At 44.6% G+C, this 19728-nt stretch overlaps 1 protein-coding gene across 1 annotated transcript; it reads right to left on the bottom strand.

Moving 5' to 3' along the window:
* Nucleotides 1–6409: 6409 nt before the first annotated feature.
* LOC127209333 (WD repeat-containing protein 5-like) lies at nt 6410–8001 on the bottom strand. The gene is given in 2 exon segments (XM_051168926.1): nt 6410–7509; nt 7512–8001. Coding segments are annotated over 2 exon segments (993 nt in total). The 3' UTR covers nt 6410–7006.
* Between the last annotated feature and the right edge of the window lie 11727 nt (nt 8002–19728).

Genomic DNA, 19728 nt, shown 5'->3' with positions numbered 1-19728 from the left:
ATTCTTACAAGTGATGAAAACAAGAGGGAGAATATTTGGAGAGACAGCCATCTCTGGTCAAGAGTGGAACCGTTCAGATATGTTAACTGCATCCTTCTGGATTCCAGGACTGTGGGGGGGGGGCGCGTTAAAAAAAGACTTTCCATTGTTAAAAGGCATCCAATCTATGGTAGTGGTTGTAACAGCCCTCAAAAACTAATTTGGGGTATCTGAATGTCTCCTGGGAATCATTTCTGTATCCAAACCTGCATTTAGGGTCACCCTGGAAGGCCACCTCTATAAGAGGTCACTAAATTCTTTCTGTCAGAGGCCTCTCACCTACTTTTCCCAGAATGGCTGAACTAGGTCCTTCTTGATTCCAACTCTCAGCAGAAACAAGCCCATTGGAAGAGCCAAGGTCACAAAGAGCTTCTTTACTCATGGACTACTTTCTTCATGGTCTCTCTGGTTCTCCGTGAAAGTAGACAAATCCCAAGCGTGCAGGGTTTGTTTAAGATTCCATCCCATGCAGCCCTTTGAAAGACACAGAGGACAAAACTAATGTACCAGGGTTAATGGTTGACTTACTGCTGTGGGCTGCTGGACCATTTCTGTTGGGCTCGTCTGAAGGGTATAGGCAATGTGTCTTGGATTATCCCAGCAAAAGGCTGACAAAAAATGGGCCCTAATCCACTGCTCCCACCCCTTATTGCCTGGGGGGTCTCACTTAAGCTATCACCTCTCCTCCATTCTGACTTGTCTGTTAATGGGGGCCAAGTTCACTGCAGCAGCTGGCAAATTTCTCAGGCAGAGAGAGAGAGGGAGTTGTTGGCATGCCAAGGATGCTCCTCAGTGACCCCACCCCCTCCCAGTAAGGGTGGTACCAGTAGCACCATCTGTGCCAAGCCTCTCTCTCCCTGACCTCCACTAGTGTTGTTCCGGAATGTTCTACACCTCATCCATCCCAATACAAAGCTCTTTCCTCCCTTGTCTCAGGCTCATTTTTCAGCTTCTTTCCAAAAGATCTTTGCTTCATTTACACCGGGCTTCTGCTTTCGGTGGAGCACTTCAGCGGGGCCTCTTGAATACTCACCCCTGTCTGGGATGAAAGGCCAGGTCTTGCAGAAAGCAGGGCAGAAGGATTTCTCAGGCAAGCTTTCTTTTTGTTGAAAGGCTTTATCTCACAGATCTCTGTGTCTGTTGCTACACGGAGCCCCAGGTTCATCAGGTAGCCTAACCACAGGTGGAGTCATATTTCTGGAACATCAGCTTTTGTTTCTCAAATCGCTGATTTTGAACGTGGCTTCCTTCTGGGTTGTTCAGCCCCTTTCTGGGCTCTGTTCTGCGGGACCCGATAGGAGAGATTGTGATGTAGTCTTGCAAAGGTTGTGCTTTCTGGAAGGTTCACTGAGCTTTGATGCGGCTTCCTAAATGTTCAGATTTGGGGTCTGTGAGAAACTACATCCCCTCCCCAGCAACCCTTCATGCCCAGTTCGTTTACTTTCCTCATCTGCAAAGAGGACAGGTGAGAAACAAAAGCCAAGCTACCGTGAAGGAGAAGCCCGGACAGGCGTTGTTTGCTGGCCACTGGAGAGTGAGGGAGACAGGCTGGCGGCTAAGAGTTTTCAGAGGTTGGGTTCGAAAACCAGAAAGCAAGCAAACCAGATGGATCTGGGCACAAGCCGGGTTGAACAGAATTGATAGGGTTCTTATTAGACTTGATTTGGGTTTCCTCCAAGTGAGAGCTGGAGTCAAGAGCCTCAGAACAGCTGGTTTACTTGAGGGGTGGTCATAGAAACCAGGGTGAGGGAGCAGAGAAAAGGAGACAGGGACAGGAAGAAGCCGGATTCAAATGTCTTGGTGAGTTTGGTTATCATTGGGCGTGGCTCTCAGTCCTATGGAGGATCTTATAAAGAACAAGGCAGAGCTACAGAGACTGCTCTGTGGGTTAAGTCCTTGCTGGAGGAAGTGTGAAGACCTGACTACAGATCCCCAGAATCTGTGCGAAGGAAGCAGCTCGTGGTGTGTGCACCTGTAACTCCATTCCAGCTGCTAGGCGGAGTCAGGCAAATCCCAGGCCTCATGGGCATGGCTACCTGCAGTTTCCAGGGCTGGGGCTAGTGGGCGGAGTCAGGCAAATCCCAGGGACCACTGTGTAGACAAAATAGAGGGAGCTTCAGGTTTAGTCAGACACTCTATCTCAAAATGGTAAGGTGGAGATACAGTTGAGGAAAGACATTGTGAAACCATCCTTTGGGGGTTACATGAGAGAACACCCTTCATCCTCCCGCAATGTGTAGAACTCACATTGCTATCCTTTGCTCCCCTGGCTTCCCAGAAAATATGGAGGTGGTAGAACATTTATCCATCCATTCCTGTCTTTGGGAGCATTGACTCTTTGTGTCAAAGGCAACCCCGTAACTTCCCATGAAGCCCATTTGTAGGAGGACAAAATGTCCTTGGTGAAAATTTTCCACACAGCTGAAATCAGAGGACCGAGGAGACAAAGCCACAGTTCCTTGAAAGCTTGTGCTGTGGATCTTGAATTTGAAGAATTAAGTTCTCTCCCTTCCTATTCATTTCACGCCCACCTGAGTACCCACTGTGTGCTGGGGACTATGCTGAGAGACCCACTGTGTGCTGGGGACTATGCTGAGAGACCCACCGTGTGCCGGGGACTATGCTGAGAGTTGGAGACTGAGTGGTAGGGTTTCCCATGCTTGCCCTCTGTGAGGCTCACACTCAGAGGTCGGAGGCATAACTGATATAATCACCAAGTCCCCAGAGTCACAACTTCCTCCCTGAAGGGCGGGAGCCAAGCCAGCTGAGGTCAGACCCTAGGGGCCTTTTGTCATCTCCACACTCGCATGGGCCTCCTAGAGATGGTTCCTCAAGAAGCATTCCGTTGTCTCTCTGTGTGTGGGGAGAAGAGTGTATAAAGGGACAAGATGGGGCGGTAAGGCTGCCTGTTCACCCTGAGCTAATATTTGCACACTGGCAATCTGTTCTCTAGCAAACAGACAACAAGCCCGCGGTACACCTAAGATGGAGAGCACCTAAGAAGTGGGACTTGATGAAGGTCAGGGTATATGTCCTACAGGTCCTGAGGGTCTGGCAAGCCAAGAATGGAGACAAGTGGGGAGAGCCACCCTTACTTGGCTCGACAGGCCTCTTGAGAAGTCTAAGGAGCTGGGAAAGACAGGCAGAGGAGGCAGCTCTAGAACAAGAGGACCCAGATTTGGTCTGAGGAAGAGGTGGGTAGGTTAGTAAGGGGAACAACTGCCTATCTGCTCTATCCCCCGAGCCATGCCTGGCTTCTCTGCCTTCCTCCCTCCCCTCCCTCCCTTGCAGTGCTAATGATCAAGCTCAGAGCCCTGAAGGTGCCAGGTAAGCAGCCTATCCCTGAGCTATGCCCCATCCCTTCATCTTGTGAGGGAAAGTATCACAGTATAGCCCAGGTTACCTCAAACTCCTCCCGCCTCAGCCTTCTGAGTGTTGGGATTAAAAGTGTGTCACCGTGGGCTGTGCTACATCTTCCAGAGCCTCGCAGTGCTCTTCTCTGGACCTATACTATCTCTAACCGCCTTGACTATCTCTGATTCTCAGCCAGGACAAGTGATGGATGCTGGAGAAGGATGCCAGGGGTCAGGTATGCCTTGGCTCCATCACCCAAAGCAGTCTCTGGCCGCCAGTTTGTCCTTCTTTCCATATCTCTGTTCACAATCAACCTCCTCCACAGAGAGGTCTTCCTGACATCCTAACTGAAATTGGACCCCAGTGCACCAGCCTGTAACTTGACTCATTTCTCTCCAAAGCCATTATCATTATAGCATCAAGTGTCTGTTTGCTCATTATGTTTATGTGTCATGCCAGTCCCATGACAACAGAGATTTTACTATTTTTTTCCACTGCTATACCACTCAGTTAAAAAAAGCAACTCTAGGTACATAGTAGGCTTTCAACAAATACTTGCTGAATAAATGAATAGAATACATTTATCCAGAACTAGCTTATTCCCCTGAGAATGGATGGATTAGCCCAGTGCAAGGCCCAAAGCCCATCCCGTGAGAAAGAATAAGATGGATCCCCCATTTGCTTTTGTTTGAAACAGAAGAGGCTGGTGCAGTGCACGCCTCAAGCGTTCGTCTGATCAGCTGGACATACTACACCAGCGTGGCTAAGGTAATATTCTATTGGATTTCACCCTGCATTTTGAAAGCAAAACAATTCACATTTGAAAAAAAAAAATCTCATTACCAGCATCTTCCCTCCAAAATCCATTAACAGCCTGAGTGTTTCTGGCAACTGAGATCACCTCGGATTACAGCGTGAAATGCAGCTCTGGGAGAACTGTATGTTTGAAGATGCTTGTACCGTTCAATTGTCAAATATTCACACGGTTACAATTCTCAAAGAGAGAGCACAATGTAGGGAAATGGGCAACACAATAAAAGCTCTGGGATGTATTGAAAGAAGGCAGCCAGAGGAGTCCTTGCTGACATACCTAATCCCGGGGACGGGAAATTAAAAACCATGCCAGAATACCAATGCCAACGCCTCCCACTGGGCATGCCTTGCTTTTTTTTTTTTTTTTTTTAGAGCGAGAACTTGCAGGTTTCATCTTGCATGGCAGTGTCAGGCTGCTTCTCTCTGCCTTCCAATGCCCTTTACCATTTTGTCATCCCATATGCAGAAACTTCCTGCTCTTCCCCCACCCGCACACTCCGGGCCATTCATGAATCCTAACTCCACACTGCCATCCTTGTCTTGGTGAACCGGCATGACGTCATGGATTGTTAAAACTGGCGTGGCTCTGGAAGCTGCCGTCTAGACAGTAGTTTCTCAGTTTCAGTCCTGGCTGGGAGAAGCTCTGTAAGAATATATGAAGAACAAACGTGAAAACCAAGGTTGGAGGTCTGCAGCACCATGGATTTGAAGAACTGTGCCATACACTTTCTTTCAGAGCTTCTAAGTAGACTCTGGTGTGTTAAAACACCTCTGGAAAAAGCTGGTTGCACTTACTTAACCCAGCATGGTCCAAAATGTAATCTCTCCTGCCTTTAATCTGACCATATGAGCCATAGAAATGGTCTGGAAAAGTAGTGTGCCAGTTGGAATCTCACCACTTCAGTAGACAGGAAACAAAGGACAGGGGTGTCTGTCCTTTCACCTTTCACCTCAGCTCAAACTGTCTGGGCTGGCTGGCAAATAGTGGCGCCCACAGGAAATGGACACTAGAGACTATGATATCCAGTTCTGGGCTCCTCTCTGCCCTCTCTCAGTTCACTTCAGATTCTTCCCATGATGCCCCATGTTTCCCTATCCTTTTGCAGGTATGGATGGGTGCTATATTTGGGTGTCAAGAGTATCCTTGTGAGCAGCATGCACATAGTATTTATTTCCTTATTTGCAATACTGGGGGTTGAACCTGGGGTATCCTGCATGCAAGGCAAATGCTTACCTCTTAGCTATAGCTGCACAGGATTGAATGATGCAGTATCTATGTTTTTTTTTTTTTTTTACAAGACATGAAAATCTTTATTTTTAAAAAGAGAATGTATTTGTACATAAATCTACAACAGAATTCAACTGTAGAAAAAATAAACTATACTTGGGGATACTATGCTCAACATGGCTAGCAAGCCCCCTCCCTCAGAAGGGGGCCGCACACGAGGCCACAGCTGGAAGGACCGCAACACCCCTCCAGAAACCCCAGCAACAACATGCCCACAACACTGATCAGAACCCAGGACATCTATCCAACAGATGCCAGAACCCACATGTCAGTGATGAGCCGGCCTCCTGTAACAATGGCTTCCTCCACCAGACAGCCTGTATGCACATCGTCTTCCCAAAGGAACGAACAGGAGTGTGCAGGGGGTTCCTTAGGGTGGCCAAGGAAGAGCCATCAGGGCCACAGCCTGTGCTCAACAGCCTCACCCACTCATCTGGAAGCAACTATAGGACCTCTGTACTCTGTTCCAAGTTAGGCTAGCCTGGGTTTGGCCAGCAGCAGTTATGAAAATGCTGTGCAGCTCTGAGCTTGGCCATAGCTGGCCAAGTCCTTGCCAGTCCTGATCACCCAGAACACAGGACACCAGAGGATCCACTTGGAACAGGGGCTAGGAGAGACTGTGAGTTCAGAGGTCAAGGCTGTACCTGTTGGGGCAAGCACCAAATGGAACCCTCCCTTCTGCACAGATGACCCTGAGCCTCACCCAGCACCAAGGGGACCAGAATCGCCCTATATGGTGCCTATCCAAGACTTGCACTTTTTCAACTGCGGCTCTTCCTCACTCCGCATCCTCAGCAGGCACCGGGAAGAAGAGGCACAGCGAGGATCCATCTTGCCAGAGACCTTTCCAACCCTACCCCAAGGAGAGCTTTCTAAAAGTCAGGGAGGAAAGCTCCGGTCAGAACTTGTGGCCACTGCAGTCCAAACCCACCTTTCATTACAGTATGTGCAGCTTACTTAGTGATACCAGTGAGACGAGGGGACACTGGGTAACCACTGAGAGGACAGTGTTGACCTATGGACTCCAAAAGTACAAAGGGACTTGACACGGGTACAACTTACAACCTTTCTGTGTTTCTGGAAAGTCCTGGAAACATTCTGGGTACTATTACAGGCAGGGAACTTGAACAAGCAGGCCAGGGCTGGAGAAGGGAATGGGAGTAGGGCTGCAGGTCCTGTTCCAGTGTGTGCACTGGGCAATACAATACCAAAAAGATACAGAACAATTACAGGGAAAAACAACCGATGAGTTGAACTCATTCTTGTAATAAAAAATTAAAAATTTGTTGCCTCTGAGCACAGAACAGACCAGGAACTACCCCAGGCAGGAAAAGAATTGGCAAGAAATATCACAGTGGCTATCAAGACTCGGTAGTGAGCACGCTCCTGAACCAACATCTTCAGAGAGGAGGTGCACCAGGCCTGCCACTCCAGCCTGGCCCCACACCTCTGCCCCACATGCGTCTCTTGCCAATCTGGGTGGCTTCCTGAAGTCTCTCGTGGAGCCAGGACTTAGCAGTCACTCTTCCACAGTTTGATTGTTTTGCCATTCTCTAATGCTGCTGAGGCAATGATGTTCTCCGTCGGGTGACAAGCCGTGGAAATCACAACATCTGTGTGACCCTGCAACTTCTGTACAATCTCCTTGGTCTGCAGATTCCAGATATACACCAGGTTATCTTCAGAACCAGACACGATCCACTTCCCGCCTGTCACAGAGAAGTTGGCAAATACGCAGTACTTCTCATTCTTGTGGCCAGTGTACGTCTTCAGGCACTTCCCCTTGCTGTAGTCCCAGAGCTTCAGTGTGTTGTCCAAAGTTGCAGCCAGGATGTATTTGCCATTTGGAGAGAACTTCACAAAGGACACTGGAGGATTGTCATCATCAATGAGTGTCTTCAGACACTGGCCTGGGGCTGTGTCCCAGTTTCGGCAGAGGCCATCATAGCTACTGGAAACAATCAACGATCCATCACGGTTAAAATGAACGGCTGAGACTGGGTCCGAATGGCAGGCAAAGTCTTGAGGCACTTCCCTGTCTTCACGTCCCATATCCTCACACTTTCATCAAAAGACCCTGAGACGATGAGGTTGGACCGGGGGCTGAAGTTGCAGCAGAAGACATAGTTACTGTGGCCCTTCAGCGTCTTCAGACACTTTCCAGAACTCACGTCCCAAATCTTCAAAGTTTTATCATCAGAGGCAGACACAAGGAGGTTAGAATCTGATGACCAGGCTACATCAGATATTCCCAGCTTATGACCAGATATGGTTTCCTCAAACTTTCTGTCACATGCTCCCCAAATTTTAATGAGTTTATCAGCAGAGGAACTTGCTAGCCATTCCCTATTGGGGCTGAACTTCACAGAGGACACAGCTTTCGTGTGGCCAGCCAGAGTGAACTTCAAGACATAGTTTGGCTTAACAGGTGTGGGCTTGCTCTGTGTGGCTGATGAGGAAGGAGTGGGCTGTGCTCTTGCAGCCTCTGTTTCTGGCTTCTCCTCCATGGCTATGGTTCTGCTGGGGCCGCGGCAACGGAGCCGGGTGCTCTGGCGTCATGGTGGCTCAGTATCTATGCTTTAAAAAAAAAAATCTTTCTTTTCCTCTGTCCCTCTCTCCCTTCCTCCATTCCTCCATCCCTCCTTCTCTCCCTCCTTCTCTTTTTTCTTTCTTGCACCCTCTGAGGCAGCCTTAATTATGTAGCTAAGGCTGACCTTAAACTCATGATCCTCCAGCATCAGATTCCAAAGTCCTGGAATTACAGGCATGTACCACCACTCCTGGGTATTCTCAATATTTTCTACACTTCTCTCACTTCTTTGAATCTTCTCTGTCTCATTCCAGGTCATCCTTTGGCTCTGAGCATGATAAATGGCCCTCAAGTGCCACTTCAATTGTGTCACTCCCTTGGTGAGGACCTAAACTAATTCCTTTCTGTCTCTCAGAGCAGATTTAGTCCATGGGGCTGTGAGCACTGTGACAGGGGCCCATGCTGAGCTCATTCACTCTGTCGAACAGAAACCCAGATCACAGTAGGTGCGCAGGTGAGTCCCAATTGAGGCCCAGTGCTTTTAAGTCCTATAAGACATCCTTGGCTTTTAAACTCTTCATGACTCAACAGAGTCTGACCCTCGCCTCCAAGTCAGGTAGAATAGCCCTGCCCTGATGGGCTTTGTACACCATGGCCTCCATTTCTTTCCTTGTTGCCGTCCGTATACTGATTTCCTAGCAGAGAGAGCAGGTGTTTAACCCTAACCCCTCCCCTCTTCCTTCCCTCTCAACCTCCTTTCATTTCTCCTTCCTTTCACCCCCCTTCCTCTCCACCTCTTTCTAGTTCCCTCATTTGCCTTTTCCCACCCCTAGCCTTCATTAGACATTTACCAGGTCCTATGGAGAGACATAGGAATCCTAGTTAATGCTTGACTTTGGAGACTGCGTGGTCCAGTGTAGACTACAGATAGAAAAGTTGATATTTATAGCACTGTGATTTTTGTCAGATCAGGTGCCTGCATGAGCTTCTGGGGTCACACACAGGAAGCTAGCTTATATAGAATCAGGAAAGGCTTGTAGAAGGAGATATGCAAGCTGGCACTTCAAGGTCAAGGTGAAGTAAGACAGGTGAGAGCTCACTGGTGTAGAAGGGAAAGAGAGTCCGAGACAGTGAGAGCTTCAGTGGAGAGAATTACATAGTCTCAATTCTCAGATGCTGGGAAATCTCATAAATTTCACTTGGAGTTAGACATCACACCTAGGGCCAGCTCTGTAATTGATCTACTGTTCTTGCAAGAATTCTTTAGTCTCTATGCACCGATTACAGAATCAAGTACACTCTCTCTCTCTCTCTCTCTCTCTCTCTCTCTCTCTCTCTCTCTCTCTCTCTCTCTCTCTCTCTCTCTCTCTCTGTCATTGTGTGTGTGTGTGTGTGTGTGTGTGTGTGTGTGTGTGTGTGTTCAGACATGTATGCATACATATATACATGCACACCCATGGAGGCCAACCATGTGTGCCTTCCTCGATCACTTTTCACCTTATCCGCAGAGGTAGGCTCTCTTACTGTGAACTCAGAGCTCACCACTCTGCTAGTCTAGATAGCCAGCATGCTCCACAGACCTCTGCTATCTCTGCCTCTGGGCCACTAAGATTCTAGGTGGCTGCCACTCCTTCCTGGCATTTGCATGGGTGCTGGGCTCTAACTCTGGTCCCCACACTCTCTTGGCAAGCACATTAGCCATAGAGCCATCTTCTCAGTTCTGGAATGAGATTGTTCTCAGAACATGGCTGGGCACACAGTGAGTGCTTAATGAAGACATGTTGGTCAGAAATATGGATAGCTTCCTCACAATATTTCCTCTTGAAGCTAATCAGAGCAATGAATTTGCTGTCATGTGTGAGTGCCCTGTTTTTTTTTTTTTTAATTCCCCTTAAGAGAGATACAGAGAGGACACAGACTTGAAAACTTTTCTCCCAAGAAAATTCCCTAATGTCCATTAGCTAAACTTTCTTGTCCTTTGACTTCAGACTTGATCTTTCTATTTAAATACAGATAATAAGCTAAGTGAAGTCTCTTTCCACCTCCTCTAACCCCAGATTTTTTCTGAGTAGAAAGTTCATTTAGCAGCAGAAGAGCTGGCAATAATCCTTTTAAAAATTGTCAGGAGATCAGATTTTTGCTAAATCTGGCTTTTTTCCTTTCATTCTTCTGACCTTTTGTCCTGCATTAAAATGAAATCTTTGTGTGCCACTGTCCTCTGTCCCCGGTTGGTGACTGCTCCCTCTGCAATCATTTTCTTCTCTAATGAGTGGCTCCAGTGAGCTTTGCTGACGTCATTGTCGTGGAAGTGGAACCATGGTGTAGATGTTCCTTTTGTCTCAGCAGAAAGTGTGAGAGTTGGCCCTGACCATAGGGGGTGTGTGACTTGTTAGGTAGGTAAATAATGGTGTCAGTTGCTTCCCTTGTTATGTTATATTCTGTACCATACAGTTGTCGCATTTGCTTTAGAAATCAGAGGTTAGCTGAGCCAAGGCAAGAAGGTCACAAGGTCAATGCCAGCCCAGCCTACATATCAAGATATTCTCTGTCTCTCTGTCTCTGTCTCTGTCTCTGTCCCTGTCTCTGTCTCTCTCTGTCTCTCTCTGTCTCTCTCTCTCTGTCTCTCTCTGTGTCTGTCTGTCTGTCTGTCTGTCTGTCTGTCTGTCTGTCTCTCTCTCTCTCTCTCTCTGTCTCCCCTTTACCCAAACATAGGGGGCATGAAATATTAGTAGCTATAATACTCAGGGGACTTTTTCTAAAGTAACACAGGAAGGAAGTATGGCATGAACAACTTGGCTACATAATAATTTCAGGTAGCACACAACTTAAAGAGTTGTCTTCATAATGCCAAAAGTCATCCCAGCCTCTCTCTCTTTTTTAACTCTGCTATTAAAATCTACTGCACAGAGAATTCAACCTAGGAAGATAGTGGACATTCTGTAAAGCCTACATAATGGAATCTAACAAATTCATTTATCAGGATAAGCAGAGTTTTTCACAGGAAGTAGCTGGTCTACCATGTGCCTCTAGAAGACACAGAGTAACCAGAGACATGGGCATCTTGATAAACAGCATCTTCCACAGTCTTTTGCCTAAGCGATGTGCGCCTGAAGGTTCTACTAATTCCTCAGTGGGGAGAGATGAGAGTTTCTGAGATCCTATTACAATAGTGATGGTGCCTATTACTTGTAGTTTGGTTTTTACTTGTTTATATACATCAATACTAAACTATCATAATTCTTTCAACATTGTAGAATCAGTCATTTCCTGTTACAGTGTTATGAGGAGGGTTATAAAATGTAGGCACAGTAGACGTTGCTCAGTATGTGTTCAGGTTATTTAACCTTTGATGGGAGAACTAAGCAAACATTAAAATTTGAGAATACCCTTAAATTCTTTGTGTAGGCCTTTAAATCAACATAAGCCCATCCTTGTACCCTTTATGGTAGAAAATGAGTGTGTTAAGAGTTTATTATTGAACAACGGTGGACACAACTGGCTGGATATTCAAACTGATTCCAGAAAAGTGTAAAACATCTATCTCTTCCTCCTTGGAGTCACAAGGAGATCCTGTGCTTTAGTTGTACAGAGTGGGTCAGAGCTTGGATACTCTGCTATTTACCAGCTATATGACCTTGGCTAGTTCACTTCCTTTCTTTGGGCTCATAGTCTTCTTCACTTAAGTGCATTTATTATGTGACAGATGTTTCCTGGGGAGATGAAACACACACACACACACACACACACACACACACACACACACACACACACACACACGACTCATCCCAGAAAGGGAACTCCAAGTAGATCAAAGGAACCATTGCATAAAAGTCCAACTTGATGAAGTAATGGATTTTTATTGGGTTAATGAAAGGGTTTGGGTGAGGGGTTACTTAAACAGTAGGGATGAGCTCAAAAGAGCTGTGTCACAGGTAATGGCTCCCAAAGGCCGAATCCATAGGGTTTTCTGCTTGCAGAGCCTATTTCCCTAGCTGGTGTCTATAATATGTGCTCACAGGGTGGTGGTGGTGGTGGAGGTGGTGTCCTTTGTTAATCCTGCAAGTTCCAGTTTCGTGGAGTTTGTCTTATGGGCCAGGAATGTCTCAGTTTGGAGGGACTGTCTACACAGCACAGTGACACATAAGTCTGAAGAGTGTTATGAAGATTAAGTCTATCATAATTTGTAAAGCACATGGAACACGCTTGTCATATGGCAAATGCTACGTAGACATTCTTTAAAAACAAATGAGTTCAGAAGTTCTTACATTTCAATGTGCATATGGAATACACGGGGATCTCAGCTCAGTTCTTAAATTTCAGTGTGCATATGGATCATAAGGAGATCTCCTGAAATTGCAGACTCTGTTCTCATAGTTCCTGAGGTGTGGCCTGTGAGGGGTGAATTGCTAAGATCCCCGCTGATGCCCATACTTCAGATTGGTGGTCATACTTTGGGTAGTAAGGGGTACCACAGCTGGAGCAGCTTGGCTCCTGGGGCCGTGATTAGGGCCAGTGAGGGAGTAAAACAGAAACAGACACATGCACAATGAAGCTGGAGGTGGGACTCTGCTACCACAGCACCACTGCAACCTGGCGCCTCATCGTGTTTATTGTGGACAGCACAGGGAGAGGCTAGTCTCGATAGGAGACCTTATAGATGAGCACCCTGAGCTGTAAATATCTGGGAGTCTTTGCACACTGAACACTCATTCATAAATGTTCTGCTGTGACTCTGCAGAAACAGTTTAACGTTTCTTTTGAGCCAGGGCCAAATGGGTAATGGCTTTGTAAATTGTCCCAAGGGCCTGAGGTCTTGGAGTCCTGGACATGGCAGTGCCCTTTGCAAATATATACATTTGCAAAATATACATTTACCCAGGCATCACTCACTCAGGGATTCCTCAATCCACATGGAAGGGGTCTGTATCCTCTGGCAGGATGGCCATAGGAGTAACTCAGGTGTAACTCACCTGCTGTCTTTCCTTGATCACCATGGAAAGGGTGAACATCCGCTGGCAGGGTGGCAGTGGGAATCACAGGTGTGGCTCACCTGCTCTGCTGCATATGTGCAAACTTCAGAGCAGTTGGGGGTATTTGAAGGCAAACTCTTGCAAGCCTCACTTTGGAGTGGCTAAAAGCAAACCTAGGCTTGAATACTCACTTTTGTCCCTTTCCTTGAGTGCATCAAATCTCTCACTTGTTACTCTGGGATGCAGCCACTTACAATCAACTGTGGCCTTCAGTGCGAGGTCACCAGTCCTCTGAATAAGAGAAGGATGAGGAGTGAAGAGTGGGTCCTCAGACCTTGTGACTGGAGCATCTAGAGACCAGGCAACTGCCCATTCCACCAGTAGAGGCTGCCCACAGAAAGTTGCTGAGAGAATTCCTAGGCCAAAATGTTTTATCTCATCTTTAACTTGAGTCCTCTCCACAAAGCTCCTATTAAAACTCCTGCTTTTGTCATTTCCAGGTTTAAGGGAGCGAATGGAGGGAAGATGAGACCATCCATCTTTACAGTGAGTAACATACTTTACCCTACATGCCAACCATAGAATATTCTGCTGCTTGCCTGAGTGTGTGTGTGTGAATGCCTGATCTATAACTAGATTAAATTTGTTACCTACCAAGTATGAAAGTTTCTTTATTGTCTCTTGACACGTTGTATCTATGTACAGTATCTGAAAATGCTTTCAGGAAAACTAGAAGTCTGGGCTACACCAAAGGCCCAATTTACTGAGCAAACAGAAAGGTCTGAGGGGTAACCAAGAGTATCTGTGGAGTGGTCCTGTTTGTTGCTTCCTATCACACTTGCCAGTTTAGGACTGAGGTACTTAACCATTCATTCGTAGCTACTTTGGCCTTGGGTAGGTGATGATGTCAGCTGGTAAGTTATAAAGACCAGATTTTAACAGTTTTATGATCTGACCAACTGAATGTCCACACTCAAGGACACTGCGGTGAACTTACTAGAAAATTAGATTTTTTTCCAAGAAGACTGCTTTAAAAACAGGAGTTACTTGACACAATCACAGATAGCATTAAAAATAAACCATTTGCCAAAAAAATTTTAAAGAAAAGTTCAACGTACTTGGGCATCTTTTGTTGATGATGCCGGCCTGCTGTTAATTATGACTTAACTGAATACTGATATTTCCTCACCCTTTTGCACATGATTTAAACCCTCCCCGTCTCTCCTGTAAAAATGTTATATCTTTGCTTTTAAATTGACAAGTAATTATTATACAGATAAGTGCATAGATTTTCTTCAAGAGCCCAGCTTAATGAGTTTTCACAAATGTGTACGTCCATGTAACTCACATCCCTACCAAGACAGGGCCTTTTCATCTGCCCAGATATTCCTTTTGCTCTTTCTCATCCTTCTTGACCCTGTTTCCCCACGCCCTCAAGAAAACATTGCTTTGATTTATTTCAGCAGAAATTAATTTAGCTTGTTCTAGCACTTCATGTAAATTGAATGGCACTGGGTGTCTTTGTATCTGGCTTTTTTTTTTTCCCCAGCAAGGTGTCACTGGAGTTCACGGTTGCTCTTGCATGCATTCATAATTGAGTCTTTTTTATTGGTGAACACTCTCTTCTATGATGCTAACTCCATTATGTATCTGTTCACTTGTTGAAGGACAGTTGGGCTTTCCTAAATTTTTGTCTACCTTAAGTAAAGCTGTTACGAAGGTTCTGGGCCAAGTCTGATGAATGAATAGGCTTTCATCTCTCTTGGCTAAGTACAGAGCAGTACACTTGCTGAGTCACACCACCTACAAAAGCCCAGCTTTATGGGAACCTGTTTAGACCTCTGTAGTGGCTTTGCCATTCTGTACTCTTGACACTAATCTATGAAAGCACCCACTGGTCTACATCCTGGCAACTCACATCATCGGTCTGTTAAGTGGCAAGCATTCGTGTGTGTGTGTGTGTGTGTGTGTGTGTGTGTGTGTTGATCATAACTCATTTTTATTTTGACATTGCTCCCATGATTAATGCTACTGCTCCCTCCTTTCTATGCATTATTAGCCATTCATAGATATTTAACTTCCGTTTATCTTTGTACTCAATTTAAAACCTAAAGACATCCAGGTGTGGTGGAGCACATCTGAAATACCAACACTTCAGAGATGGAGGTGGACAGCTTAGAGTTCATGGCCAGCCTTGGTTACATAGTCTGAGATCTAGTCTGAAAAGAAGAAAAAAATTGGGCCCTTTTTGTGGTTGAGGGTTGAGAAGTTATTTACATATTTTAGATCCAAGAACTTGTCAGATGTATGTTTTATGAATATTTTTACTTAGTTATAATTATATAATAATTATATAATTTATAATATAATCATATGATAATTTTAAAATTAATAATTGTATAATTAATAAATATTATTTAACTATACAGTCTTACCCATTCTTCAAAATGATACATGCATGCATACATGTAATATCTTATTTTGTTGATAGTTTCATACATGGATTCACATTCTGATCACTCTTTCTTTCATATCTACTTCCTGTCTCTATTATTCTCTCCCCACCTCTGTTAGTTTTCCCAGGTTTGTGATTTTTCTGTTTTTGTTTTTGATCAATTTAGTTTAATCAGGGCCATCTGTGTGACCATTAGATTGGCAATATTCACTGGATGTTGGTGGGGTCACTGGTTGGTACTCGACAGGAGGCAATGATTTCCTTGCTCTCTGAAGCTATAAGTCATAGCATTTATAAAGAGATTTTAAATTTTGATAAAGTCTAATTTATCAGAATTTCCCCCTATAATCAATGTTTTTCTCATTCTGAAGAAATCTATGTCTACCTCAAAGGTTGCAAAGATATTCTCCCGTGATTTACTCTGGCAGTTTTATTGGTGGTTTATGCTAATATATGATTCATGCTGAATTAATTTTTTGTATGATGTGAGGCATTTTCCTTCATTGTAGACATTTATCTGTTCTATCTCATATCTCATCTATCTATGTATCTATGTATCTATGTATGTATGTATCTATCTATCTACCTATATCCATCTATTTATCTATGTAGGTATAGATATGGATATATATCTTCTAACCCAATACAAACCAAATAATAAAACAACTATTGTTTTCCCCAATTGAGTTGGTTAAGTTCTGTCTTAGGGCTTTTTTTCTACTGCTGTAATGAAACAGCATGGCCAAAAACAAGTTGGAAAGGAAAGGGTTCTTTTTTATTATTATTATTAATTTATTCTTGTTACATCTCAATGTTTATCCCATCCCTTGTATCCTCCCATTCCCCCCCCCCATTTTCCCATTATTCCCCTCCCCTATGACTGTTCCTGAGGGGGATTACGTCCCCCTGTATATTCTCATAGGGTATCAAGTCTCTTCTTGGCAACCTGCTGTCCTTCCTCTGAGTGCCACCAGGTCTCCCCCTCCAGGGGACATGGTCAAATGTGAGGCACCAGAGTATGTGAGAAAGTCATATCACACTCTCCACTCAACTGTGGAGAATGTTCTGACCATTGGCTAGATCTGGGTAGGGGTTTAAAGTTTACCTCCTGTATTGTCCTTGGCTGGTGCCTTAGTTTGAGCGGGACCCCTGGGCCCAAATCTGCCTATCATATTGTTCTACTTGTAGATTTCTAGGACCCTCTGTATCCTTTTATTTTGCTATTCTCCCATGCGTCTCTCATTTAGAGTTCTTTTGTTTCACAGTTCATCATTGGAGGAAGTCAGGGTAGACACTCATGGCCGGAGCCTGGAGGCAGGGGCTAGGGGCTGATACAGAGGCTGTGGAGGGGTGCTGCTTACTAGTCTGTTCTTCATAGCTGGCTCACCCTGCATTCTTACCGAACCCAGAACCACCAGCCCAGGGTGGCACCACCCACAGTGGGCTAGGCCCTCCCTCATCAATCATTGATTAAGAACATTCCTACAGCCTTGCCAGATCTTGTGGAGGATATTTCCGAGTGCAGGTTCTCTCCTCTTAGATGACTATAGCTCATGCCAAGTTGACATTTAAAAAATTGATGACATGAGAGAAAGTCTATATTGGAGGTCTCCATCTGGTCCCTGCTCTCAGAGGTTGAGAAAACCAGAGGAAGGCTAGAGGAAAGATTGGAGGAGTTAGAGAAGATGGGGGACACCAGGAGATTATGGCCCAGGGCTCATATGGACTCACAGGTACGGAAGAGGCAAATTCAGCACCTGTATGGGTCTGTACCAGGTCTCCAACATATATGCTATGGCTGGTAGGTTGGTGTTTTTGTGGGACTCCTAGCAGTGGGAACAGGGGTATCTCTAACTGCCTGCTCTTGGGACCCCTCCTCCTACTGGGTTGCCTTGTCTAGCCTAGATATGTGAGGGCTTTTGCCTTATTTTACTGTGTCTTGTTTGGTCCTGTTTGGCTGTTGTGTTTTGGAGGCCTGATCTTTTCTGAAGAGGAAATGACAGGGGAGTGGATCTGGGGGAGAGGGGAAGCGTGCGTGTGAAGGAGCTGGAAGGGAAACTGTGGTCAGAATATATTGTATGAGAGAAAAATTCATTTTTAATTACAAATAAAAAACCCAAACAAACAAACAAACAAACAAACAAAAAAACCTAGCCAGCACAGATCCCTTACTGGAAATCAATTGGTTACCTAAATATTGCCCTTCCTGGATTTTCTTCTACTGGCCCTTGTGTCTTTTCTTAAGAATATTGTTGTTTTGGTATCATAGATCTATGTTAAGTTTTGAAATCTGACAATAAAAATCCATATTATCTTACTCTTTTTCAAGATTGTTTGGGTTTTCTAGATCCTCTGAATTTCTATTTCATTGAAAAACCATCTTACCTGTTTTTTAAATAGAATCTAAGATTGGGTGCTTTTCTTTTCTTTTCTTTTTTTTTTTTTTCAAAAAATAGGTTTAACTTAAACCCAGTGACATGCATGAATCTTAAAGGCATATTTCAATCAACCTTAACAGCTATAACCACATAGAGTGCACGCCTATCAAAGTATTTCAATAACTCCTGAGAGCTTCATTGTATCTCTTCCTAAGTCATCCTTAACTCCACAGAAATAAGTAATGTTACCATTCCTATCCTCGAAGATTAGTTTCCCCTGTTCCAAAAATCCCTGCAAAATGGAACCAAACAGTGTGAAGCCTTGTGTGAAAGGCTCCTTCCCTCCATGTCTCTTTGTCTATCAGTGGTTTGTTCATTTCTATAACTGAGTATTGGCCCATTTTTATGAAAAGTCACAGTTGTGTTTCTTTTTATTTGTGGAGTTCCCCAGGTTGTGACTAGTTTCTGGCTGTTATGAATACAGTTACTCTGTGTGTGTGTGTGTGTGTGTGTGTGTGTGTGTGTGTGTGTCTATCTGTCTGTCCTTTCATTTTTTTACAGGTGAATATGCTGGAGTGATATTGCTGGGCTAAAGGCTAAACTTGAGTTGAGCTTTGAAACTACCAAAACTCGTTGCAGAGTTTTAACAACGCCTATTTCTTCTAAGTAGCCTAGAACTCACCCCTCTTTGATATCTCCCGATAATGCCATCATATTATGAACCCATAAAGGGATTCATGAGAGCAAAGCTCTCGTGATCTAACCACATCTGGACACGCCCCACTGACGTGCTCAGAGGCTCGCTTCACTCATCTCCTAGATTTTTTGGTAATCTAATCAAGTTGACAATCAAAACTAGCTGTCCACCATATTCACCTGTGCTCTGCTGTGCTTCTTCTATTCCCAACTCTCCCACTTTTCCTTCTTATACCCCCAATAGTCTCCCTTTTATTTTCATATCTTCTTCCCCTACCCTAGATTCTACATACTAGAAATAATATATGGTGTTTGTCTTTGTAAGTCTGGCTTGATTCTCTTAACATGATGCTGTCTATAGTTTGATCCTTTCTCCCACAAATGGCATGTTTTCGTGGCTGGCTGTGACTCCACTGTGGATGTATACTGAGTTTTATTTATTGATTCTTCCACTGATGAGCTCCCACACTGGTTAAGCAACAGTGCTATTGTGAATAGCACCATGGCAGACATAGGTATGCATGTGTCTTTGTAGTAAGATGACTTGGCTTTTTTTTTTTTTTAAATATACTCAGGAATGGTCTCAACTTCAGAGGTTGGTTGGTTTTTTTTTTTTTTTTTTTTTTTTTTTTTTTGCTTGTTTGTTTGTTTTGCTTTGTTTTGTTTTTATAATGGCTGTGGATTTCTATAGTACATCCTTTTGTCCTAGCTACTCAAGCGTATAGGGATGAGCCACAGGCCCGACTTTCCTAAAAAAGCTTATCCAGGCCAACTATACAGAAACAGCCTCGTGGTTTCCTTCTGAGCAGCTTTATAATGGTAGCTTTTACATTTAGGGCTATGTGACTTGTGACATCAGTTTCCCTGAACCACGGGCCATTTGCTTTACTTTTAAACTCCTTAGAATTTCTACCACACACAATGATGTTATAGAGGCATTCTTAATTCTCTCGTCATGTGCTGGACTAACATTTTCCTCACAGTGTGTGTGTGTGTGTGTGTGTGTGTGTGTGTGTGTGCACGTGCTTCATTTTATCAATCTTGCTATCTGAAAATTTTTGCTTTCCCTTGCTTTCTGGAAGACAAGTCTAATGATATCGTGGTACTTAACAATGCTTCAGGCTAAAAATGTTAACTAGCACTTGTTAATTAGTTACAACCAGTACAAATCCAGCATCTCACCAGAATTTATAGTCATCATTACC

Source organism: Acomys russatus, chromosome 26 (genome assembly GCF_903995435.1).
Source record: "Acomys russatus chromosome 26, mAcoRus1.1, whole genome shotgun sequence".
NCBI lineage: Eukaryota > Metazoa > Chordata > Mammalia > Rodentia > Muridae > Acomys > Acomys russatus.
This window is presented reverse-complemented; position numbering and strand designations above follow the sequence as displayed.